This window comes from Dendrobates tinctorius, unplaced genomic scaffold, assembly GCF_039654945.1.
Source record: "Dendrobates tinctorius isolate UK_male_01 unplaced genomic scaffold, ASM3965494v1 ptg000224l, whole genome shotgun sequence".
Taxonomy (NCBI): domain Eukaryota; kingdom Metazoa; phylum Chordata; class Amphibia; order Anura; family Dendrobatidae; genus Dendrobates; species Dendrobates tinctorius.
This window is the reverse complement of record NW_027361891.1, coordinates 8,121,364-8,136,746: the sequence shown is the minus strand read 5'-3', so window position 1 is coordinate 8,136,746 and position 15,383 is coordinate 8,121,364. Positions and strand designations below refer to the sequence as shown.

The following is a 15,383-nucleotide window of genomic DNA, read 5'->3' as shown; positions in this document are numbered from 1 at the left end:
TATGCCCCCACCCTATGATCCTGCCGGGTGGATCTGTGCTGTATGTGGAGTTACTAATCCTCAGTGGAGAGAGGTCTGTTATAATAGTGGCACAAGAAGACCGAGAGTTGCAGCCCCCACCTCTGCTAACGGCACTTATTATCCTCCTCCAGCCTTAGTCCCCGTTATTGCTAGTGGTTGAGTATCCACCCCTTCCATTTACCAGCTACAGAGAAAAAAAAAAAAAGGAGCAAACAGCAGCCTCTAGCCCCCACCGTAGCTGCGAGCACACAGTGTGCCCTTCAGCCCACACAGCAAACTCTGCCCCCCCCTCAGACTTCAGCTAGTGGGAATCTTGCTCCTCAGCCCCTCCCTGCTAATTCTCGTTACTGCTCAGTTTGTAATCTCTCTCATATGTCCTGTAAGTTTACTAGGGACAGATTCATTATCACAGTTCCGCTCCAGAATACAATTCCAAGATGATGATCAGATGTTTTTTTTTTTTTGTTATATACAGCTGTGGCCAAAAGTATTGACACCCTTGCAATTTTGTCAGATAATACTCAGTTTCTTCCTGAAAATGATTGCAAACACAAATTCTTTGGTATTATCTTCATTTAATTTGTCTTAAATGAAAAAACACAAAAAGAATTGTCCTAAAGCCAAATTGGATATAATTCCACACCAAACATAAAAAAGAGGGTGGACAAAAGTATTGGCACTGTTCGAAAAATCATGTGATGCTTCTCTAATTTGTGTAATTAACAGCACCTGTAACTTACCTGTGGCACCTAACAGGTGTTGGCAATAACTAAATCACACTTGCAGCCAGTTGACATGGATTAAAGTTGACTCAACCTCTGTCCTGTGTCCTTGTATGTACCACATTGAGCATGGAGAAAAGAAAGAAGACCAAAGAACTGTCTGAGGACTTGAGAAACCAAATTGTGAGGAAGCATGAGCAATCTCAAGGCTACAAGTCCATCTCCAAAGACCTGAATGTTCCTTTGTCTACCGTGCGCAGTGTCATCAAGAAGTTTAAAGCCCATGGCACTGTGGCTAACCTCCCTAGATGTGGACGGAAAAGAAAAATTGACAAGAGATTTCAACGCAAGATTGTGCGGATGTTGGATAAAAAACCTCGACTAACATCCAAACAAGTTCAAGCTGCCCTGCAGTCCGAGGGTACAACAGTGTCAACCCGTACTATCCGTCGGCATCTGAATGAAAAGGGACTGTATGGTAGGAGACCCAGGAAGATCCCACTTCTTACCCCGAGACATAAAAAAAGCCAGGCTGGAGTTTGCCAAAACTTACCTGAAAAAGCCTAAAACGTTTTGGAAGAATGTTCTCTGGTCAGATGAGACAAAAGTAGAGCTTTTTGGGCAAAGGCATCAGCATAGATTTTACAGGAGGAAAAAAGAGGCATTCAAAGAAAAGAACATGGTCCCTACAGTCACACATGGCGGAGGTTCCCTGATGTTTTGGGGTTGCTTTGCTGCCTCTGGCACTGGACTGCTTGCTTGATCGTGTGCATGGCATTATGAAGTCAGAAGACTACCAACAAATTTTGCAGCATAATGTAGGGCCCAGTGTGAGAAAGCTGGGTCTCCCTCAGAGGTCATGGGTCTTCCAGCAGGACAATGACCCAAAACACTTCAAAAAGCACTAGAAAATGGTTTGAGAGAAAGCACTGGAGACTTCTAAGGTGGCTAGCAATGAGTCCAGACCTGAATCCCATAGAATACCTGTGGAGAGATCTAAAAATGGCAGTTTGGAGAAGGCACCCTTCAAATACCAGGGACCTGGAACAATTTGCCATAGAAGAATGGTCTAAAATTCCAGCAGAGCATTGTAAGAAACTCATTGATGGTTAACGGCAGCGGTTGGTCGCAGTTATTTTGGCTAAAGGTTGTGCAACCAAGTATTAGGCTGAGGGTGCCAATACTTTTGTCTGGCCCATTTTTGGAGTTTTGTGTGAAATGATCAATGTTTTACTTTTTGCTTCATTCTCTTTTGTGTTTTTTCATTTAAGACAAATTAAATGAAGATAATAATACCAAAGAATTTGTTTGCACAATCATTTTCAGGAAGAAACTGAGTATTATCTGACAGAATTACAGGGGTGTCAATACTTTTGGCCACAACTGTAATCCCTATGTAGATGAAGACAGTGAGGAAATCTGTATTTTGCATGCCCTTCTCACAGTTATGATGGCCCTGGGCCAAATGATATAGTGAAAATGCCTGTAGAACCAGTAAAAGTGTTTCTCAAACCTGGTGCCTAATCCTCATACTCTTTTGTCCCAAATACCCCAGGATGCTGCTTGGTTTACAGTTACTGATCTTACCAATGCCTTCTTTAGCATTCCGTTACACCCAGATTGCCAGTTTCTGTTTGCATTCACTTAGCAGGGTCAACAGTTAATATGGACAGTTATGCCACAAGGGGCCCAAAACAGTCCCAACCAGTTTTCAAAAAAAAAAAAAAAAAATATGAGCAGGTGTCTTTTGCCATTGTTGCCACTGTTAGCCTCCTTAAAGCATCTGGCAGCACTGAACTGTCGAGTTTCGGCCTCGAGACTTCGGTTCTGCCTTGGTCAAGTGATGTTCTTGGGTCACTGTCTCCTTCAGGGTGTCAGACACCTCACAGAAGAAAGAAAAATAGCTGTCAGCTCCCTTCCTTTCCCAAAAGATGAAACTAGATGAAACTGAACTCCAGCGTTTTCTTGGACTATGCACTTATTTTTGTCAGTGGATACCGGATAAATCCCGCATAATGCAACCCCTTTACAATGCCTTGAAAGATGGTATAATGAATTATAAGGAAAGATGGCAGTGATGAGGATTACCTCCAACATGATTGCTCCCAACTTCTGACTGAAGAAACAGCTACTCCACCAAATGTCAGTGAGAATCCACTCCCAAATCCTGATCTGGTGTTATACACGGATGGTTCAAGATATGCTGATGAGTTTGGTAGATTCCACACGGGATATGCTGTTACCACAGAGGACACTGTAGTGCACGCAGCTGTGCTCCCGCCCTCACAGTCAGCACGAGAAGCAGAACTCCAGGCTCTGTCTACTGCATGTACTTTGGCCAAGAACAGACGGGCTAATATAAACACGGACTCACGGTATGCATTCGGTATTGCTCACGATTTTGGGGCTCTATGGGCCAATCGAGGGTTTATTACTACTGCCGGAACCCCAGTGAAAAATGCTGAAGCTGTTAAAACCCTCATGGGCTCGATCAAATTACCTACTCAGGTGGCTATTATCAAAATTAAGGCGCACGGTCCTAGGAACAGTCCACAGACTGTTGGCAACACATTTGCAGATATGCAAGCAAAAGCCGCCGCTCTCTTACCCGTTGAACCAACCATACCAACTATGGTGACCACATGCTCTCAACGTAAACAGTTACAAGAAGCACTGTCCCTACAAGAACCTGATGATCTACAACAGACTGAAGTTTTCTGTCGGACCCCGCTTAATGACGATGCAGAGAATGTCTCCAAAGGAAGAGGTGAAGCAATGGAAGACTGATGGGGCACGTATGGATAATGGTCTCTGGAAAAAGGACCAACTTGTGTGTCTCCCTAAGCGGATGTACCCTGCTATTGCCACATGGGCACATGGACCTATATATCAAAGAAAGAATCAGGCCCTCGCACTGGTGCAAAAATTCGACTGGGCCCCGGTTCTCCAGTTGGAAGCATTCCCTGTTACCAACATGACTGCAAAAACCACAGCGAAGAAACTGGTGATGGAAGTTAGATGCAGATATGGGGTTCTAGAAGTTGTTGAAAGTGATCAAGGTCCGGCCTTTTCTTCTCATGTGTACCAAGAAGTTCTGACAATGCTTGGATCCATTGTAGCCCTACATACTCTGTACCACCCACAATCCAGTGGAAAAGTTGAGAGGTTGAATGGCACACTGAAGGGACAATTGACCAAAATGATGCAGGAGACTATGGCTCCATGGCCAGAGCTCCTACCCATTGTACTATACCACATTCGTACTACCCCTATTGCAAAGCATGGCCTGTTCCCATATGAGATATTGTTTGGTGCTAGGCCCCCAGTTGCAAATTTCCAGCCCCAGCAGTTATCAGAAGAGACTGACCGTGTTGTTCAATATGTTATTCTGCTTAGTAAAAATCTTGCTAACACCTACGTTCTAGTTTTCTCTTCTTTTCCAGATTCAGCAGAAACCGACACTTGTCATAACCTGAAGCCTGGTGATTTGGTAGTCGTGAAAAGGCATGTCAGGAAGCACGGACTAGAACCCTTGTATGACGGTCCTTATGAAGTCCTCCTCATCACCCAACAAGCCAATAGCAAATGAAAGGGGCATAATGTTTTGGTTTTTCGCATTTTCCATATTATTATTGGTAGAAGTTAAAAGTTAAAGTTAGAAGATATTCAATGACTCAGAGATCAATACGATAAAGACAATGATCGTAATAAGGACAGTTGGTGGTCAGACACTTTCTCCTTTCTCAATCCAGCCAATTGATTTAAGGGAATTGGGGGCTGGATAGCTGGGATCTTACAGAGCTTGTTACACATTGCTGCCTGTATCCTTGTTATATATGTGATACTAAAACTTGTTCTTTGGTGTATTTCTGTATGTATTAGGAAATTCTACACTAAGCCAGCTAATGATGATACCAAAGGTGTTGTTGCCCCTGCTCTTCTCTGCACCGATCTCAAAAGGCTACTTGATGAAGATGTTGAAGCCAAGCACATGCCTACCTACAAAAGTTCCCCATCACCGTCATCAAAAATTGTTATTCGTGAACTGCAGTATACAGGGGGGACGGGTGCGCCGCGACAGCCATGACTGGTAACACGGCATCAGTCATGTGAAGACCAGTACCCCTCAAGCTGTTAGCTTGGGATAGCACCTCTGATGCTGCATATGTGTTAAAAAATTTTATCTAGGGGGGAATGTGAAGGGTTAATACTAAAATCAGAGCTTAAGTTTCACTTCTCCAGTCCTCTGTAGGTTTCGTTTCTTAATTTTTGTTGTTGTAAGATAAATTTTTATAATTGGCATGGGCTGTCATGAAACCAGATTGTTCTCATTAGGTGCAAAGATAAGGGAGGTGGGAATGTTAAACTCTGAAGAATATGCCATTATACTACTTTCTACGCTATCTAGGTACGGACATATATGTAGTTTCCGGTTTTCTTGCAATATTATTGGCTTACAAAGTGAAATTATGCTATTGGTACTTCAGAACCTTGCATAATTAAGCAAAAGATTATAAAAAATGTGACTAAAATAAAGGGGCTTAGTGATCTGCCTCGATCCTCCCGTACAGAGACCCCAGTCTCCGTGTGGTCATTTGAGTTGCTAGCAACACTGGAATAATTTGGAAATCACTGGCTCAACCGTGAAGGGTTAATTTAGCCCTCCCAAAATAGCTACCTCGACAGTTACTGACTGTCTTTGCATGCGAAGTCTGGATCAGAACAGGACATCAATCAGCAGAAATGTGTCCTGGATTTCTGTGGAGCAGACAGTCCATCCATGTGTATAAAACACAGCACTCTATTTACAATCCCTGGCACCGAACAGGGTGCCCCCCATAGACCAGCACACTGCACTCCTAAAATACTCTGTGCTGCTGTCACCCTGCTCATTCCACCATACATCAGGCTCCTGTCGCCTCGCTTTCACACATCGCCAGGACAGGATCTGAGGAGAGGAATGGGGTCTTTGGTCACTGAGCATGGCAGGCAGCAAGGATTCTGGGAGCAGGGTGACAGCAGCACAGAGTATTTCAGGAGAACAGTGTGCTGGTCTATGGGGGGGGCACAGAGGGAGATATATGGGGAGGAGCAGGGTGACAGCACCACAGAAATCCAGGAAACATTTCTGCTGATTGATGGCCTGTTCTGATCCAGACTTTGCATGCAAAGACCACATTCCCCTCCTCAGATCCTGTCCTGGCGATGTGTGAAAGCGAGGCGATAGGCACAGTCTGGGGTGACGCTGGGAAGCAGGATGGGGGGAAATGTAGCCATTCAGTAGCCCTCCCCTGACTGCACCTAACTATTACCCCTGACCCGTGTGCAGGTGCTCAGTCAGAACCACCCTAGAATGGGTCCCCTTTTAGCAGATAATACTGCCATAGTGTTCTCACATAATACGACCATATACTTCACACATAATACCGCCATATAGTTCATACACAATACCACCATGTAGTTCACACATAAATCCAGCAGGGTGACAGCAGCACAGAGTATTTCAGGAGAGCAGTATCACACTGGATAGGATTAGATACACGGCTCAGCAGTCAGTATCTCACGGGATAGGATTAGATACACGGCTCAGCAGTCAGTATCACACGGGATAGGATTAGATACACGGCTCAGCAGTCAGTATCACACGGGATAGGATTAGATACACGGCTCAGCAGTCAGTATCACACGGGATGGATTAGATACACGGCTCAGCAGTCAGTATCACACGGGATAGGATTAGATACACGGATCAGCAGTCAGTATCACACAGGATAGGATTAGATACACGGCTCAGCAGACAGTATCACACAAGAGAGGATTAGATACACAGCTCAGCAGTCAGCATCACACAGGATAGGATTAGATACACGGATCAGCAGACAGTATCACACAGGAGAGGATTAGACACATGGCTCAGCAGTCAGTATCACACAAGAGAGGATTAGACACATGACTCAGCAGTCAGTATCACACAGGATAGGATTAGATACACGGCTCAGCAGACAGTATCACACGGGACAGGGTTAGATACACGGCTCAGCAGACAGTATCACACAAGAGAGGATTAGATACACAGCTCAGCAGTCAGCATCACACAGGATAGGATTAGATACACGGATCAGCAGACAGTATCACACAGGAGAGGATTAGACACATGGCTCAGCAGTCAGTATCACACAAGAGAGGATTAGACACATGACTCAGCAGTCAGTATCACACAGGATAGGATTAGATACACGGCTCAGCTGTCAGTATCACACAGGATAGGATTAGATACACAGATCAGCAGACAGTATCACACAGGAGAGTATTAGATACACGGCTCAGCTGTCAGTACGACATAGGATAGGATTAGATACACGGATCAGCAGACAGTATCACACAGGAGAGGATTAGATACACTTCTCAGCTGTCAGTATCACACAGGATAGGATTAGATACACGGCTCAGCAGACAGTATCACACAAGAGAGGATTAGATACACAGCTCAGCAGTCAGCATCACACAGGATAGGATTAGATACACGGATCAGCAGACAGTATCACACAGGAGAGGATTTGACACATGACTCAGCAGTCAGTATCACACAGGAGAGGATTAGATACACGGCTCAGCTGTCAGTACGACATAGGATAGGATTAGATACACGGATCAGCAGACAGTATCACACAGGAGAGGATTAGATACACTTCTCAGCTGTCAGTATCACACAGGATAGGATTAGATACACGGCTCAGCAGTCAGTATCACACAGGAGAGGATTAGATACACAGCTCAGCAATCAGTATCACACAGGTTAGGATTAGATGTCCAGCAGATGGCCAAGTGTTTTGAAACAGCAGAGAGCAGCTACTCCTATGTTTTGCAAGAGCAGGGGCTGCAGCTGGTCGGGTGTTTTGGAAAGAGCAGCTCGGTCTCCAGTAGCTCGTCCTGGTTCCTCTCCTGCAGCTGGTATGTGCAGAGTGAACATCCAAGCCCTGCTATGCTGGAACAGTACAGCATCCAGGGCTTGCAATGGAGTGTAAATGGAGCTAAAAGGAACGCACTGTGCTCTAACAAGATGGTGCCTGGCCACACCTACGGCTGTGAATTGAGCTGCCCACAGAGGCGTGCCCAGTTCACTCCTGATGCAGCTGCAATGAAAGAGATAGGGTCGGGAGCCGACTGTTATGTCTTATGCCCAGGGACTGCCGTAAATAAGCATGGAAAGTGTCGTTCAGCAGCCAGCAAGGTAAGATGGCAGCCCCCAGTGGCTGCATTAATACCGTACAAAAAAACAAACCATACACACCACTGAGTCAAGCTGAGGGGACAATACCTTTTTCTTTTTTACATTAAATTATGAAAAAACACCGCACCTTCCCTTTAAGGGTGGAATCCAGTGACGGAACTGACCGCTGAACAACTATGTGGCCAACTTAACTTACTTATAAGAAAAGAAACCTATCCCAATGGAACTAAATGGCTCACCTTCTTATCAGTAGCTTGTAGATCCTCAAACACCCTCTCTAATGTCCAGCTACAAAACAAAGTCATGTCAGCATGAAAAGCTTTGGAATACTGTATAATTTGGAGGTGTTGGCAATAGGACGCCCCTTACTTTGCTTCCAAGTACTCTCTGGGCAATTCATCTTCTTCTGTAGAGGAGATAAAAGACGCTCGAATCTCTTGCTCAACTAGACTGTCCACCATTACCCGGAAATGTGCCCAAACGGTGTCTTCCCAGGTTTCACAAACAGGAAGGAGCTGCATATCAAAGTAAAATTATCTTGTAAAAATTCAGTAGCGTTTAGGTACAGATTTGATCTTACATAGAATGGGTAATGTAAATTGATTATGTACTTACAAATGTTGTATAACTACAGCTAATGGTATGTATTGATTCCAGTATTACATTAGTAGCAAAATTACATTTTAAATAAATGTTTATCAGACTACTGGGAAGCGACCTAACAGCACTGTACATAAAACAGGATTTTTGGTTGCTTACCGTAAAATCTGTTTCTCGGAGCCTTCATTGGGGGACACAGGAACCATGGGTGTATGCTGCTCCCTATAGGAGTCTGACACTATGCACATAAAAAAGTTAGCTCCTCCTCTGCAGTATACACCCCACCGACTGGCAGCAAGCTAATCAGTTAGTGAGAAAGCAGTAAAACAACATGATAGAAAGAATAAACAGACAACTCAACTGTAACAATAGCACACAGAAGAAAGAACAGGAGTTGTAAAAACATGGGAGGGTGCTGTGTCCCCCAATGAAGGCTCTGAGAAACAGATTTTATGGTAAGCAATCAAAAATCCTGTTTTCTCTATAGCCTCATTGGGGGACATAGGAACTATGGGACGTCCCAAAGCAGTCCCTACTCCCTAGGGAGGGAAACAGCAGAAAACACCATTCAGGTCGGAGAACTCACCAATGCCGCCTGCAAAATCCTTCTGCTTAGGCTGGCGTCCGCCGAAGCGTAGGTATGGACCTTGTAAAATTTGGCAAACGAGTGGATGGAAGACCAGGTTGCCTCTTTGCAAAGTTGTAGGGTGGATGCCTCATGGTGTACCGCCCAGGAGGCGCCCACTGCCCGGGTAGAGTGAGCCTTAATCCCAGGGGGAGGCACTCTGTTCTTAACCCGGTAAGCAACCAAAATTGCAGTTCTGAACCAGCGAGCAATCATAGCCTTGAAATCCGGCAGGCAGGCCTCTTCGCGCACCATCTGGAATGACGAATAGGAGATCCATCTTCCTAAAGGAAGCGGTCCTAGCCAGATAGATCCTCACCACCCTGACCAGGTCTAGCCTGTTCAATGAGCGCTCCAGAGAATGAGTCGGAGCAGGACAGAAGGAATGGAGGACAATATCCTCATTCAAGTGAAAAGTGGATACCACCTTGGGAAGGAAAGTTTCAAAGGGAGCATTCCTCATGACTTCCAGAACAAGATTGAGGTCCCAGGGGTCCACGGGATTTCGAGACGGGGGAGCCGCATGCGCCACTCCTTGAAGGAAAGTTTTGACTTGAGAACGGGAGGCTAAGGACTTATGAAAGAGGATGGAGAGGGCTGATACCTGCCCCTTTAGAGAACTAAGGGCAAGGCCATAATCAAGTTCTGCTTGGAGAAAAGACAAAATGGAAGGAAGCGACAAAGTCATTGGCGGAAAGCAATTGGACTCACACCAGCGGAAATAAGCTTTCCAGTTCCGATAATAGACCCTGGAAGACGACGGCTTCCTAGCCCGGATCTTGGTGCATATCATTTTGGAGAAACCGGATGCTTTCAGAACCGCGGTTTCAACAGCCACACCGTCAAATTGAGCGTCCGAGAACTCTGGTGGCAGATCGGTCCTTGTGACAGAAGATCTGGCCTGTCTGGGACCTCCAAGGGGCTTCCGCCAGAAGATTGACGATCTCTGTGAACCAAGACCTTCTGGGCCAATCTGATGCGATCAGAATGACCGGCACCCCTTCCACTTTGAACTTCAACAGTCTGGGAAGAAGGGGGAAGGGGAGGAAACAGATAGGGAAGTACAAATTGCGACCGGGGAATGGCCAGAGCATAGGCACCCACCGCGAGAGGGTCGCAGGACCTGGAGACGAACAGTGGAACTTTCCTGTTCAGCTGGGACCACCATGAGGTCCACATCCGGAGTTCCCCATCGAAGACAAATCTGATGGAAGACCTCCTGATGCAGGGACCACTCTCCTACCGTGAGACCCTCGCGGCTGAGAAAATTGGCAGCCCAGTTGTCCACGCCAGGAATATGCACTGCGGATATTGCCGTAACTGTCGTATCCGCCCAGCGGAGGATCCTGGATACCTCGACCATCGCCAGAGGACTCCTGGTCCCTCCTTGGTGATTAATGTATGCCACTGCTGTGGCATTGTCCATCTGAATTCTGACTGGCAGACCCCTGAGAAGCTTTTCCCAGTGATGGAGGGACAGAAAGATGGCCCTTATCTCGAGAATGTTTATCAGCAGAGAGGACTCCTGCATCAACCAACGCCCCTGAACCATAAGATGGCGAAAAACTGCTCCCCAGCCGAGAAGGCTGGCGTCCGTTGTCACCACCTGCCAATGAATGGGAAGGAAGGACCTGCCCTGGAGGACGAGAGAGGATGACAATCACCAGTGGAGAGACCGCTTGACTCGGGAAGAGAGACGAAGCGGATGATCCAGAGACAGGACAGACCTGTCCCACTGTGAAAGGATGGCCTGCTGAAGTGGTCTCAAGTGGAACTGCGCAAAGGGGATTGCTTCCGACACGGCCACCATTCTGCCCAAGACCTTCATTGCTGAATGGAAGGAAGGAAGCCAAAGACCTTGTAGAGAGCGAACTCCCTGCTGGAAGGTTGCTCTCTTCTCTTCGGGGAGAAAAACCCTCACTTGTCTGCTGTCGAACAGCATGCCTAGGAAGATAAGGTGCCGAGTCGGAACAAGGCAGGACTTTTTCCTGTTGACTAGCCAACCGAACCGGGCCAGGGAGTCGAGGACGATGGACAGACTTTCCTGGGCCTGAGAGAGACGGAGCCTTGCTGCCATGATCTTTGTGAAGACTCTGGGGGCGGTCACAAGGCCGAACGGCAGGGTGGCAAACTAGAAATGGTTCCGCTGCACTGCGAAACGCAGGAACCTCTGGTGAGCTGGAAAAATAGGAACGTGTAGGTAGGCGTCTTGGATGTCTATGGAGCACAGGAATGCCTGCGCCTCCATGGAAGCAATTACTGAGTGGAGGGACTCCATCCAGAAATGGCGCAGGTGGATTTTCCTGTTCAGTAACTTCAGCTCCAGAATGGGCTGAACCGCACCGCTCCTCTTTGGCACTATAAACAGGTTTGAATAGAAACTTGTGAAGCGGTCTTGTTCTGGGATGGGGACGATAACTCCCGAACTAAGAAAAGAGGAGATGGAAGCAAAGAAGCCCGGAACCAGAGCAGGACCTTTTGGAGGGCAGGATTCGAAGAATCGATCTCGGAGAGGCGAAGCTAACGCTATTTTGTATCCTGAGAAGACTATCTCCCTGACCCATGCGTCCTCCACCGAGGCGAGCCAAATGTCCCTGAAAAACAGGAGACGACCGCCTAGCCTGGGAGATATGATGGGATCTGGACACGAGTCATGCTGAGGAAGATCTGCCAGGTCTGGGCCTGGTGGACCTACCATGGGAGCTTTGAGGATGCCACGAAGGAGTGTGCTTGAAGGAAGCCTTTTTCCTGACCTGGCAGGTCTGTGGCCTGCGCTGACTGGAAGAATCCTCAGTTGCCGAGAAACAGCAAAAGGGGCGGAAATGCTGCTTCTGGGAAGGTCGGCCAGTTCTGGACTGGGGAAGAAGAGAGCTTGTGCCTCCCGTCGCCTCTTTAATAATCTGGTCCAACATGGGGCCAAACAGGCGGTCCCCCCCCTGGAAGGGGAGGCTGTTGAGCGACTTCTCTGAAGATAGGTCCGCTTGCCATGCTTTGAGCCAAATATTCCTTCGGATGGCCACCATATTGCTGGACGCATGAGTAGTGCAGGACGCGGTGTCCAGGGAGGCAGATACCAAATATTTCCCTGCATAGGAAATCTGATCTGCAAGGTCGGCTAGCTCCGCCGGAGGAGCTCCCGCAAGGATGCCTTTACGAAGGTGTTTGGCCCATCTGGCTATGGCCCTTGAGACCCAGGTAGAGGCATAGGCCAGGCATAATGCCGAAGCAGGTGCTCCAAAGCCTGACTTTAACAGATTCTATTATCCTATCGTTGGAGTAATTGAGGGATGTTGTGTTAGAAAGAGGGAGGACCGTGCTGGTTGACAGTCTGGAAACTGGCGGGTTCACAGCCAGGGAAGTCATCCAGTGAGCGGTAAGCTCAGGGGAGAAGGGATATAGGATGCCGAGGCGCTTCCCACTTTGAAAGCGTCTGGTAGTGTTCTCCCGTTGCCTCGAGTACCTCCACAAACTTACTGTGTGGGGCAAAGACCTTGAAAGGTGGTTTTGACCGTCTAAACGAAACCGCCTCATCTGTGGGTTCCGTAGAGGTATCCTTGATGCCTAAGGTCTGGCTGACCGCAACTATCAGGCTCAGAACCATATCTCTCATGTTAGAGGCCTGTGCTGAATCTAGGTCCGAATCATTCTCTGAAAGCCCGTCTGAAGATGCTTCGCCTGACTCAGGGGAGGAGGATCTGGAAGAGGGATTTCATGTGAAAGACCAGATGGTGAAATGGAGCGGAAAGAGGACCTAGAACGGTGTTCCTGTCTGGGTCTTTTGCGGCCAGTGATGGAAGGACCAGACAGAGAATCCTGCGACCCACTGGCGACTGCGGTAGCCGGAAGGGGCAATTTGTCGAGCACGGACACCAGCGTCTGCGACACCCTGGTGAGGTCCGCCACAGACTGCGACAGAGAAGCAGCCCACCCTGGGATAGGGGTCTCGGTCTCGCCTGGGGTGGGAAGGGCCTCCTGGGCAGTGGGCACAGTGGGGTTGCTGCAGTCCTGACAGAGGGGAGAGGACTGACCTGAGGGGAGTTTGGTTTTGCACGAAGAGCAACGTGAAGTGTCTGACGAGAGTAGAAGAGGAATAAGCAGAGGGACGAGCAGGCCCTTCCTTTATGCTTAGGCATAATGATCAGACCCATTAACTGATGCCAGAAGGTTAGGGGACAGAAAAGATGCAGAGGAGAGTATCAGTCTGCAGAGCAGAGCTACTCACAGTAAGAGCAGTTGTCCTGTAGTCTGCTTCCAGGCTGTAGATGCTGCTGTGTGAGCTAGAGAAGAGCAGGTCTTGCAGGGAGAAGCCACTGTATGGATCCACACGCCGGAAAATGGCGCTGAAAGGAGGATGCAGGGGATCCATGTGCAAAATTGCGTGCTGCATAAGAGTGGGCGCACTGAGAAAAAGCCCGCTCTCTGACACAGGAAGAGGGAGCAAAGCTGACCGCCGGATCGGGGGGAGAAAGATGGCGACGAACGTAGCCTGTCTGATGTGGCCGGGAGGAGTGGGTGGAGCTAGAAGCTGGGAGCAGGAAAAAGTAGTGAAGGAGCGACGGGCGTGAAGGAGTGACGGGCGGGAGAAAAGCCCACCCGAAGAACTGAGAAGACGGGGGGCTGAGCCACTGCGGAGACTAGGCCCGAATGAAAGCCACGGCCAAGATTAAGCCTGGTGACCGCCGTTGCAGGGTGGAGCAGCGCAGAGGCCCTAAAAACACTCAAAAAAGGTAGCCCCATGCCAGACGGGGGGCGGAGCCAATGTGGAGAATAGACCCAAATGAAAGCCACGGCCTAGATTAAGCCTGGTGACCGCCGGAGCGGTGCAGAGGCCAGAAAAAACACTGCTCATTTTGCGCAGCTGCGGGCAGAACACTGAGCCAGGTATGTGGCGTGTCATGTGACTAATGGCTGCTGCTGCATCAGCTGGATCTCGTTCAGAGATCCAGCAATGAGACCGGAAAAGGGGGATTAAAGGGGAATACCCCATTGAAATAAAGGCAAGGGCATTTTTTTTTTTTTTCACAATCTCCCTGATCTTCTAAGTTTTTTTTTTTACTCCGGGTCCTGGAGGGGAGGAGGAAAAAAAAAAAAAAAAAAAAAAGAGAAAACACCTTCAGAGTATGTGCACACGGTGCGGATTCTGCTGCGGGTCCGCAGCAGATTTAGGTGCGTTGTACAGGACCATTGTTTTCAATGGTAAACTGGAAAACGCAGTGCACATGCTGCGGATTTTTCCACGCGGTTTTGCTGCAATTGTTTACAATCCGCAGCATGTCAATTTTTTTGTGCAGAAACGCTGTGGTTTCACACCTCATCCATTATGAGGTGTAAAACCGCAGAGCAAAACCGCAGGCAAATCCGCAGATAAACTGCAGGACTTTAGTCCTGCGGATTTATCTGCGGATTTCACTCCAAAATCCGCAGAGCCAAAAAACTCCGTGTGCACAAAGCCTCACTCCGTGAAGATCGGACGTCCGCTTCTCCTTCAAACCGACAGGCTCTGGTGGGCGAATGGGACGGAGGCAGGACCGTGTCCGGATCACCTGAACACGCTTCTGTATTAGGGGCTGTGGTCCTGCCGGCCAGACATACGAGGATACGGGGTGGCAGTACACGCCGTACTCAGTCTCTACGTGGGAGTACAGTAGTGACTGATCACACTGGATCCCTCCAGGTACCTGAAAAAGAAAGGTGCACACTGAGGTAGATATGGGTCTAATGAAAGACCTGTGTCCACCTCCTACTGACACTAAGCTAAAACTGATTAACTTGGTGCCAGTCAGTGGGGTGTATACTGCAGAGGAGGAGCTTACTTTATGTGCATAGCATACATCCATGGTTCCTGTGTCCCCCAATGAAGCAATAGAGAAATGATTGTATCATGATCATTAGCAGTATAACATTGGAACAACTAGCATATGTATGCTTGTATCCAAAGTAAAAATGTAAAATTCATACCTGCTTTAGGTTCCCACTGAGTGTGGCATAAATCGCTCTTTCATATCTACTGAACTGCTCCTGAGACACAAAACAGGCAAAAGTTAAAAAGACTTATGTATGAACGGAAAGTAATACAGAGTAAAAGGTTTTGGCTGAACTTCATGGTAATTTGTGTCACTGATCATGCTCCTGAATAGTTATAAAAGAGTAACACACTGTGCTATTCTGTCCTTGGGAAGGCAGG

General features: G+C 47.8%; 1 protein-coding gene across 1 annotated transcript in view; it reads right to left on the bottom strand.

Moving 5' to 3' along the window:
* Positions 1-15,383, bottom strand: part of NUP107 (nucleoporin 107) — a 201,114-nt gene that overhangs the window by 73,971 nt on the left and 111,760 nt on the right. Inside the window, exons 15-17 of the mRNA XM_073555490.1 lie at positions 15,158-15,217; positions 8,344-8,489; positions 8,214-8,262 (exon numbers count right to left, since the gene is read on the bottom strand). Coding sequence (XP_073411591.1) covers positions 8,214-8,262; positions 8,344-8,489; positions 15,158-15,217 — 255 coding nt within the window. The remainder of the gene's footprint in view (positions 1-8,213; positions 8,263-8,343; positions 8,490-15,157; positions 15,218-15,383) is intronic.